The sequence below is a fragment of the Gavialis gangeticus genome, unplaced genomic scaffold (assembly GCF_001723915.1).
Source record: "Gavialis gangeticus isolate Ggan-Ray unplaced genomic scaffold, GavGan_comp1, whole genome shotgun sequence".
Lineage (NCBI taxonomy): Eukaryota > Metazoa > Chordata > Crocodylia > Gavialidae > Gavialis > Gavialis gangeticus.
In genome coordinates this window covers 219,109,183-219,120,888 of record NW_017729032.1, presented here as the reverse complement: position 1 = coordinate 219,120,888, position 11,706 = coordinate 219,109,183, and the positions used below count along the sequence as shown (strand labels likewise).

General features: G+C 42.0%; 1 protein-coding gene across 7 annotated transcripts in view; it reads right to left on the bottom strand.

The window, feature by feature from the left end:
- Positions 1-11,706, bottom strand: part of TIAM1 (T-cell lymphoma invasion and metastasis 1) — a 333,643-nt gene that overhangs the window by 62,097 nt on the left and 259,840 nt on the right. For all 7 annotated transcript variants that reach the window (XR_002098932.1, XM_019524607.1, XM_019524606.1 and 4 more), the window contains one exon: positions 8,480-8,704. Coding sequence is in view for 6 of the 7 variants with exons in the window: in XM_019524607.1 (XP_019380152.1) it covers positions 8,480-8,704 (225 nt within the window). In the remaining variant the exon portion in view is untranslated. The remainder of the gene's footprint in view (positions 1-8,479; positions 8,705-11,706) is intronic.

The window sequence follows — 11,706 nt, the reverse complement described above, 5'->3', positions numbered from 1 at the left end:
CTAAAATGATCAGACACTCCCTGCTTGACTTGAACATTCCCCAGATGCCCGGGGGTGTTTCTGAACATGCCCAGAACTGCCCCAAGCTGGGCAACATGGCACCTGTCCCTGCCTAACCCCATCTGATAGCCAGAAGCTAGGCATCAATTGCCACCCAAGTTCTCTCAGGGGCCTGATCTCATAAGTAGAGATCTATCTAAATCATGCCAGAAGTGCGCTGCACAGCAGCTCCTTTAATCTTGCTCCTTTTGCCGCATGCCTCTGACCACCCCCACCCCATCCCAATTGGCCAAGGGGCCCCAGCAGGCCTGCCACTTGCTCCTGACAGGCCAGGAGGCAAAAACCACAGTTTTAAATATGCTGTGGTTTTTGGCTCCCAACTGATCAGTGGGGCCACTGGGGCCTGTTGACAATCAGTGGCAGGAGGCAAAAACCATGTTTGTTTGTTTTTTGTCTCTGGGCCAATCAGAAGCAAGTAGCAAGGCTGCTGGGGTCCCTCAGCCAATCAGCAGCAGGGGGAGGGGAGCAAACAAACAGGGCAAGATTAAAGGAGTCACTGCGCAGAGTACTTCTGGCATGGTTTAGGTAGATCCCTACTCTTAAGCATTGTCAAACCCCCCCCCCCCCCACACACACACACACAGCATCCAGCTATCACAAAGTATTCCCTTTTTTGCAAAAAAATGGTTCAGAGGTGATGGTATCTGCTATTTACATAGCAGCCCAGTGTTTAAAGCAGTCACCATGGAAGTCCGGTAAGTTAGACCTAACTGCAATTCTCTGCTCAGTGTGAGGTTGTTCAAACCCATATGGCTACCAATTGGGCTTAGATGGCGGACAGATGCCCAGCCTGGGGCAGTTTGGGACATGTTCAAATGCAGAACCCAAGTACCTGAGAAAGTTTTAAGTCATGCAGGAAGATGTCTCATGGCTTTAGGCAGTAGTTGCATGTGGTTCTTCTAGATTGCAGTTTTTGACTTAGGTATTTAAAATTCACCTACAGCCTACCTAAGTTCCAAATTGGAGCTAGCCCTACATCAGCTCCGGGCAATTCCACAAAACATGGTGATTAACACTACTAAACACTTCCATCACAAGTAAAATAAGATACTGTTTGAAGTGCAATAAGGCAGATCTTTAACACCTCACAGAAACACCATGTACAGTTTGGGTAGCAGTAAAGAATTAGCCCATTAAACTGAAACTGCAGGGGAGGAGACAGAGGCAGAATGCACTTACACAACTTGGATTTCAGCCAGGAATCTGTATTCTAAATAGCATGAAGGAATATTCAATGGCCACATGCTCACAACCTAATTTTAAAAAAATGAAAGGCTATAACATATTAATAGCACAACAGCAACTTGCCTTCATAGAAAGCATCATCTCTGAATGCTACTAGTGCAGTAGTGGGGCTAGTCATTTGAGGACCTGATAACAGGAGCCATTTTAGAATAAATATCAATATTCAACAATGCATTACTCTGCTGTTATATTTTTATTTGGGACAAGTTTGGACCTGCAAGTTCAACAGCCCAAAGAGTCATTATCATAGGGTGTCTGTGCCTTTGCTCCTTTTTTTGTTTTTAAAAGAACTGTGTTTGGCTTTGGACTAGGAAACGTAAAAGAAAAACACAAATTACAAATGAAGCTATGCCCACAGAAAGGAAAGATCTACAAAACTGAACATGGACCGTGAACCTCTACACCAGTGATCTTCAACCCGGGTCTGATGGCACCCTGTGGAGTACTCTTAAAGTTGCTGCATATTGCTGCTTAATATTAGCATTTTTAGGTGTGCAAACTCCTACACATGATTTTAAAACCCCCCCAAAGATTCAAACAGGAATCCATTATGTCAAAAACATTCTGGCTTGCTGCAACAGAAGAACTGCTCTATTATTTTTCCATAGTCAAAAAGACAGGTGAAAGTTAAGAGCTGGCATTTTCTGAGGGGTGCCTGGAGGCTAAGTAGGTTGAGAACCACTCTACCCAAGAAATCTACATCCACTTGCAGAACTCATCACAAACAGTTAGGGCAGGGAGTAAAGAACCAGCCCCTGTCAAACCAGACTGCAATGGAATAAAATCCCCCATTACATTCTGTGACTTAACCGTTCTAACAAAAAGGACATTGTTTCCCCTTACATTTCAGTAGGGTTTCAGGATTACTTCTTTAAAAGCTTTTAATTTCTATAAAGTCCTATTGCTTTCATTTCTACTTAAAATAATTGCTTTTGAAGCACAATGAAATCTATGCTGATGATCATCTAAATGCAATCACTTTTCTGGATGCAAGGAAAGTGTCAGGTCATGGCTGGACCTTAGAGTTATACAGTTTTAAAGGCGAGGAGATAATTCGCTTAAAAGCACTGGTCAGCTGATTCAGGGTACTTTTACACTCTTACCCTCAAGTGAAGCTGAACTGATAATATAACCCTATTACATTAAAGAGTAATAAACCTATTTAGTTTAGTTTCCAAAATGGTAGGTGTGGACAGGTAAACAATTAGTCTGCATGGCAAGACATCCACTCCTGCTCCCTTTAAAGCAGTGCAAGTATCCCATCTGGCTATTAGGGCTGCGTGAAGCTTTGGTCACTGATTCGATTTGGCAGAGATTTGACCGGATTTGGTGGCCAAATCTCTGAATCCAAGTCGAATCAGAGGACCCTTTAATCTCTCTGAATCGAATAGGAACCCTCTGAATCGATTTGGAGAGATTCGATGATTCAGACAGACACAACTTTAATGTTTTTTCTACATACCTCAAGGTACCAGGTGGCTTGTGAACACTGAGATGCTAGGGTGGACGGAGCATCCTATGCGGGTACAGGGGAGTCCCCAGCGCGCACAGCAGTGGACCCAGAAGTGAACCAGAAGCACTTCTGGTTCACTTCTGGGTTTGCCGGGAGCGCACGGAGGACCCCCCGCCCCCATGGCTCAGCAACTGGTGCCTCCTGGGTCTGGGGGAACTAGTTTGTTTCTTTCCCTACTAGTAACTTTTAGGTCCTAAGATAATTATAGCCCCTGTTTTTATTGCCTGCTGAATAACAAATCACAAACTGCTCAAAACTAGGTCACTGTTTAATAGCTGGAAGATGTATGTTTTGGTTCAAAACAACAATAGCCTTGTTTTACCAACTACCATTTACAGGAGGTGGCAAGGCTCTTGCTTGTCCTTGTGTTTTGTGTTGTGTATCCTTCTGATACTAGTCTGACAACAAAAATATTTGCCACCTAAGCTTCAGAAAGTCTATCACATAGGGAAGTAGCTCACAAATCATCCCCCACAGAAAAACATGGTTTCTCTGTTCAGGAAGAGAAAGAGGGCATGCCATGAACTGTTACAGATTAATACAAGCATACAAAGAGAAAGAAACCGTTATGGGGTTTACTGGCCTAGTGCCAAAGCTGTCGTGTTGATTTTAGGAGCCTGGCCTTTGAGCGGCTAGTCCACATTCTCTCAGTTCCTGGCTGAGTAGATTTGGGAGTATCACAGAGACAAATTCCTTGATACATAAAAAGTGAGTGTAGGGACATTACCATTTTTAAGGAAAAAATTACTGTCAAGGTCTCCGGAGAGAACTGCAGCCAGAATCATGATGCCTGTGCTAAGGAAATAGAAGATTAAAACCTTGGGAAAATAAAAAGAGGAGCAAACTTTTCCTCAAGGGAACAGACATACATCTTCTTTAGTCTGTGTTATATCAAAAATCTCTGTAGTCAGACTAATTACTGGGAAGTACTAAAAGGAATACACCAATGGTGGCCAAACCACAGCTCATGACCCACATGTGGCTCGCCGGCACGGTTCTTGTGGCTCTCCAGGGTTTGAACATCAAAGCTGGCTTCCAGAGCAACCTTAAAACTGGCGCTGCATTCATTGACCTTTTCGCAGCATATGATACTGTTTGGAAGCATGGTCTGTTGCTAAAACTGTCCTGCCTTTTCCTGTAAGCCAGGGTGTTCTGCCTTTTGTGGACATTTCTGGGCAATTGATGGATGCATGTCTACTTCCAAGACAAAGCAAGTAGACTAAGGGCCCTGAATAACGGCTTCCCTCGGGGAAGTGCTCTTGCTCTGACCTTCTTCAACATTTACGTAAGCGATATGCCTGCTACCTCTTTGAGGAAATTTGCCCATGCTGATGACCTGGCACTAACCACACAGGCAAAGACCTTCAAAGAGATTGAAGACACACTGACGTTAGACCTGTCAATGATGGCAGAATATTTCTGCAAGAGGACCCTGAGACCGAATCCAACTAAGTCCATCATCTCAGTGTGTCACCTCAACAACCACAAAGCACATGTTCATCCCAACGTCACCTATTGCAGAGAAAAAAAAATACACGTTATCTAACTCTTTCCTAGCTAGGTATGACACTCGATGACACCTTAACTTTTCATAATCATCTTCAAAAAATAGCTGCAAAGATCAAGAGTCAGGTGAGCATCATGCAAAAACTCACTAGAACAAGCTGAGGTGCCACCGCAGGAGTGCTCTGCACCTCTGCTATGGCATTGGTTTTCCCAATGGCCAAGCACTGTTCAGCTGTCTGGGCTGCTAGCACTCATACCAAATGCATGGATGTCCAGTTAAATTCTGCAATGCGTGCTATCATTGCAACCCTGAAATCTGCACCAATTCAATGGTTACCGGGGCTAGCCAATATTGCTCCTCGAGACATTTGCCATGACAAAAATACATAGAGAGGCTGTCCACTTGAATGACAACTCAGACTTCCCCCTCCACCGAGATTTAAAGAACCTCCCAGCTCACCGCTTGGACTTCTGGAGACCTTTGTGGAAACATGTATGATCCCTCGCAGGACACAACAGTGCAGCAGCTTGGAGGAAAGCGTGGAATGAATCCACCATTCAGAATAAACATCTAATTTCTGACCCAACAATAAAGCCTCCTGGTTTTGACCTTCTGCAAAAAACATGGAAGGTTCTCAGTCGGATCCGAACCAGGCACGGCCACTGCAGTCACTTGATGCACAGATGGTGTATTAGGAGGTCTGCAGAATGAGATTGTGGCAACCCTGATCACACTATGGACCACATAACAATACTGTGCCCTCTATACAAATTTGATGGTGACATTGCAGAGATGCATTTCCTACCTCAAGAGCGTTATACAGGTTAACTAACCTTAAACTGGACTTATAATTGTTGCTCCAAGTTGCCACATGAAAGAAGATGATGACAGAGAATTGTGCCAAGGAAGAATGAAGCTGAAAGCTACATTAGTATGATGGATCAGTCAGATCCTTCACTAGTGGAAACAGGTGTAAACTAGATTGAATCCATGGGACTGGGCTGATTTATGCCAACTGAGGACCTGGATATAACCCAATAAGATTAAAATCCAATGCTCAAAATGACAGGTGTTCAGTTCAGCATACCAATACACATTTACATGATATAAAAGCATATGATAGAAACCACTGAGCTAACTTATCCATCCAGCCAAGCTGGTAGTAATCAACTAAGGTAAAAATAAATGGGTCAGTGGATATTTCACACTTGACTGCTCTTAACCAGGAGCCACAGAACTGAAACCAAAAACCTGAGACAGCTACATTCTCAGAAAGAGTAATAAGATACATGTGTATATAAAACAATATTTGAATCCATTTCCAAACCATAAATCCCAAATAATGCACAGGCCTAGAAGAACACAACCTTTAAGAAAAACTTGATATTGTTTTATTAATCTCTAAACTCAGAGTTTCCAGCAGATCCTGAATCCTATTCCCACAATAATCTAAAAACTTCCCCATTGGAATGTGGGTGCTGTTTAGTTTAAAATAGGATTTTTTTTTAATTCCATGACATAGATGGGAATTTCATATGGCAATTACAACCATGTGAAAAGGGTAATTTTATAGAAGGTATCATGCTATTGTGTTATTTCCTCCAATTTAATTAAGAGGTATGCCTTCTCCTCTTACAGCAACAGTAAGATAAAAGGAACACTTTCCTTTTCCCAATTTCCCCACTGTGTAGAAAAAGAAGTAGTCTAGAACAGGAGTCTAGATTTCCCTAAAAACTACAAGCTTTATAGGAAAGCAAATACAAAAATCACATGAAGAAAGCAGATTTTGATTAAAATTTCAAGACCAACTTTTCAATGGTAATCACAGTAGGAGAATGGAACAAACTATTCAGGGAAGTTGTAAACTTCCAGTAAAGGAGCTGTCACATGAAAAGGCTGAATAGGCATCCGTCTGGGCTGGTTTAAGAACAGTGAATCTTGTGTCTGTCCAGGGAGTTAGACTGGACAACCCTTAACATCTATCCTGACCCTATGATTCTGTGCACTTGAAAGATGACAATGTGCTTACACTGAGCAAGTTACTCCCCAGAAAGAAAAAATGAGGGAAGTGAGCAGAGCACTCCAAAAATAACAGACATTTCTAACAGTAGAGACTGATCAAGAATGCAAAAACTAAGCCTCAGTATTGGGGAAGCTATTTGCAAAAGGAGTGTTTTGGTTTGGTGGCAAGTGCACAAACTCATTTAGATAGTGGGAACAAAATTAACACTGCCCCAAAGCAAAGAACTCAAAATTTTGCTTCAGAACAGCAAATAGCATTGCCATCTATGCATGTAAATAGAGCTGCAGCATCTGATCATGCCATCTTAGGAATCATTATGTCAAGTAAATATGTAGAGTGTAATTCTTAACCACCTCAGACTATGGGTAGTCATTTACATCTACATAAAACAGGTGTAAAGTACATGTCCACAATAGCACAAAAGTGCAAACCAATGGAGAACCAGGTGGATCAGTTTTATAAAAGGTAATGGGGACATCTTGTGGCCAAGTACAAAAATTCCAACTACTGAACTTATGAATATCCGTATAAAAATTTTTAGCCAGCTCTAATCCCTACTCATCCTTACCACTGCTTTTAAAAAGCATTGAGATGACAATACAACACAAAAACTAAGTACAGACAGTCAAAAAGCACAAGGCTGAATTGGTTCAGTCTTTGCAGGTTAATCTAAGCTATTGAGATTGAACCAATAAGCAAATGAGCAGACATTCACTTTTGATTCTGGAAATGCAGCCAGCCGCATGCCTGCAGTGGCTCAAGCCAGAAGCTACAGAGGGACATACACACACGTATATGCATATGTGCATGCACACTAGAGCATTCCTGCCAGCCACTGGAAGAGAGAAGCCCTCCAAGACTCTTCCCCCCATCCTTACTGGAGTGGAGGGGATGTGGCCAGGCCCCAGCCTGTGATCTAATTGGGTGGGAGGGAAGTGGAGGAGATGGTGGTATTAAATTAAGAAAAGCTTAAACAAAAATAGTTCTCTCTCTGAAGAACTATAAATACAGCTCAGCTGTGTGTTCGCTTACTCTTCCTGCTGCCCCCAAGGTCTCTGGGATTTGCAGTCCACAATCACAGCAGCAGGACTCTGCAGGGTGGCTCATCGCTTCCTCTTCCTGCTTCCAGGTGCCTCTGGGATTTGTAGTCCACAGGTGCAGCCAACAGTAAGTTTGAGCAGGGGAAGGAGTGTTTAACACCTCCCCCCTCCCCAGACCCCAGCCAGGGTTTGCCGGGGTGGAGGGGGTGCGGACAGGGGGAGGCAGTGAGCTAGCCAGTGAGGCCAGTGAAACAGCCTTCACTGCTCCAGCTATCAAGCAGAGGGGCAGGGCCAGCCCTGCTCTCTGAAGCAGACAGCACAGCCCAGCCCAGCCCAGCCCAGCCCAGGGCTGCAAAGCATGTTGGTATGCTGGGGGACTCTGATTTAACTTGAATCAGAAAGGAGTCTGGGACAGAAGTTCCATAAACCAGTTTGACCTACATAAGCTAAATCTGATACTACTTTCAACCAGGTTCATCTTAAATGACTTTCAGCAATTTTGAAACTGGCTTATATGCACTGAACTTCTGTTCTGTTACAGGTTTAAATCAATTTCTGATTGCTTAAACTGGTTTGTGTGTAAATTCTGTGCCTAGCCAAATAGGCTGGTTCATTTGGAGCAGAGATAAATTTCAGGCGCTGTTTTTCATATTGTTTCCCCTTCCCAGAGCAGAAGAAAGGAACAGAAAAGTAAAAAAGGAAATAAAAAAGCCATTCCATTTTGCATCATAATTACCATATTTGTAAATAACTGTGAAAAATATGCAACAAATATATATACCTAATTGTGTCTCGCGTTTTATTTTGGAGTATTCCAAATAAAAGCCAAACTAATGACACTTGCATGTTTCTCCGATTTCATGCATCTCAACCCTGCTAGAGAATCTGGGGTTGTATGTCATGCTATATATTCCCAGAGCACTGCAGCTTTTGTTGGTAATCTACAGCAACACATTTAGAGCTTAATTCTTCTCTCCCTCAGACAGGAGTACTCCTATTGTGATCAGTAGCATTATACTGATTTAAAACCAGCATCCACTGGATCTGAATCAAGACCACCTCATGTTAGTTTTTACAGTGAACATATGTACCTTGGTTGCTGCCAATATACATAAATGTACTGTCATTCAAGTCAGGCAGGTTTTCGGTACGACGTGGTGGTAGCTGCATTAACTTTTGCCCCCTTTCTATCTGGGCATATGTACGCACTGTAAGGCACAGAGAAGACTGAACAAGAACATCTTTCAGCATGGCCGAGTCCAGATCTTCAGCAACTTTTTTGTTAATCTCAATGATTTCATCACCAGCTTTAAGGCCTGAAAAACAGAAAGTAACAAGTAAGACTCGCACAATAACTTTTTGTTACCCATGTACATCAAGGAGCTCAGTCTAGGCATTTATGAAGTGCCAGACTCTATAATGTCTAGACATGAAATAAACATTTACAATTGCAAACAAAGTAGAAACTTGATGGACGTTAAGGGATCCCTGATGGATCTTAAGGGATCTACCTTAATTAAAGTTTTTCTAATGCATCCTGTTAGCATATCATTGTGCCTATGGTTGCCAAGTGGTACTTTTCAAGGCGTTTATTGATTTTCACCATATCCTTTTTCCCTACTTATTTTGCAAGAGAAAAAGCATTATATTGCATGTAAAGAATGCAATGCTCATAAATACACTAGCACTTTCCAGTGAGGAAAGGAGTAGAATAAGACAAGTGCAAACATGAATTCTACTCCAGTGAGAGTACAGGGGCTTGGGATAGGGGATAGGTCACAGAAGTCCCCTAATCACTCGATGCTCATGAGGTCCAGTATTCTGTCCTTTGTACTAGAAATATTTTAAACTTTAAAACAAATCATGCCATTTGAGAAATTTAAACTTCCAAGCTTCAAAGCACTAGCATCATAAGTAAACAGAATCACTGGCATTCTCTCTTTATAAAACAACATTAGATAGATTTTTATTCAATTTTTTCATGTTGGTCAGTGCTTTGCATTGAAAGGGGAAGGCATGTTCTTATAGTTCAGAAGTGAGGAGAGAAAGCAGATTGCGTTCCTAAGTGACACAGCATTAGATGAATATTCAGGCTCTGAGATTTGTTTCTCTTCTGGTCCTGCAACCAGCTATTTATTAGCACTTAAATCCTCTAATGCTAAATTTAGACTTTGCTGAGTTATTTGTGTTTGTTAACCAGTTTTAGACACTATCTATACTTCTAGTGTCTAAGGGGAAACAGAGACCTGGAAAGAAAACAGCTGGTTCCTGCTCTTCCCAGGAAAGACAGAGATGTTGTTGATAGACAAGGAGAACCACTGGGAAGACAAAGCAGAGATAGTGACCTCTCCCATAACAAAGGGTGTCTGATCTGCAGCTGGCAGCTGCATGCCACACCTGCTTTCAGGTTGATATGGCTGCCAAGATCAACCCAAGGTGGGGCTAGGATCTGCCCACTGAGCTGTCCCAGAGGTGCTGACAGCATTGCTCTCTGTAAAGCCAGATTCATTCTGTATCAGCAGTCTGTCCAGGATCAGGCCAGTTTCAACCCCCTGGTCCTTCCCTTCATAGTTCTAGCCAGGTTCCACCTCATTGTGTGGATGGAGGGTGGAGTTTACAGCTGTTTTTCTGTACAAAGGCATTCCCTGCTACAGGAGATCAGCTAGAGATTTGAATTTTGCCATCATCAGGACAGGGTGCAAGGCAAGAATTCAGCAAGGATTCCCCTAAAAACTGAATTGTAAAATAAGTCCAGATGCATCCTCCAGGAAATAAGCCACCCAGATCTAGCTTTGAATATGGTAAAGTGAGGGAAAAGGGGATGCTAGAGGAGAATGTGGAACACTGACTTTTCTTTAGGGTAACTGAGATATGCTTTGTAACTGTGCCCCGTCACTGATATGTTGGACACCTAACAGCAATTGGCTAGTTCAAACATTTCAATATTTATCAATGAAAAAGGAATAGTTTTAAGAAAAAAACTCCAACTTTGTAACAAGCTCCCATTTAAACAATCATCATGAACCATTTCCTCAACTTTCTCTATTTTTATTTTTACATGATAACATTTACACCTGCCCTGAAGCAACTGCAAAATGAACACAGCAGAAATGAAGTGAAAAAATGAAAATACTTTCAAAATAAATGGTTCATAATATTATACACTAAACAAGGACAAAGTGAAAGCAGGGATAGCATATATTTCATTTTTTCCTACTGGCAACTATTTAAACATTTTTTTCCTTCTAGGTCATTTAATTTTTTTTCTTGCTAACTAATATCCCATTAGTATCATAGTAATATGTTGCAACTAGGCATGCTATAGTTAAAGCTTTGCTGGTTTTTTCCCCTCATCTTTATATTATATGTATAACTATAAGCCTAAAAAGGTTAAGATATTTGTTTATGTATCAAAGTGCCAGTGAGGCAAAAGAATGAAAAGTGTAAAAAATTCAGCAAGACACAACACCTCAGATTGCTCCAAATGAAAAAAGTTAAAAGAAAAACATTCTCTCTGTTTTTCTCCCACTTTTACACTTGTTATAAAGATTGCCATCAAATATACAAACAACTTTTACACAAAAATGAGAAACATTTTTTTGCCTCTTTCCATTTTCTGCCAGTTCTGGGGATTGTAGGTCTAATTTTAGGTCGAAAACAAAGAAGCGAGACTTTTTAAGTAGATAATGGTCTCTTCAAAAGAACCACCTTCTCCGATAGTTCACTGCAGTGTTTCAAATCCATGACAGGCCATACTTTGGTCTTGCCAAAAAAACAAAAACACAAAAACTTTGCACAACTATTTTCTAAGATGCAGGGAACCTCCCTTGGTCTAAGGAAGAAGGACGACTTAGACTTCACCCCTTCAGCCTTTACTCTTGCCTAGACTCCTCACAGAACCCTACAGCCTTTTGTTTTTTTTGACTAACGGCTCACATATGGCTCATTAAAGAGAACTGTTAAATGCATCATACTTATGTTAGAAGGACAATGGTCTTTAATATGAAAGTGAGGACTGGGAGTGGAAAATGACAGGAGAAAAATGTGCAGTCCTCTACCACTCTAAGAAGAGTCCTCTGAAAACAGCACTGAAATCCTTTAAATTTATTACACCAGGGGTCAGCAACCTAATGCCAACGTGCTGGACATGGCCTGCAAAGTGCTTGGCCTGGCGCATCCCCCTTCTCTGCCCTGCACCCACCACTGCTCCCCCTGCAGCAGCCCCCCACACTCACAGCGCTCCTGCTACCTCCGTTTGCTCCCTACAGCAAGCACTGCTCACCATCACTGGCCAAGGAGCCTTCCCCACTGCCACTGA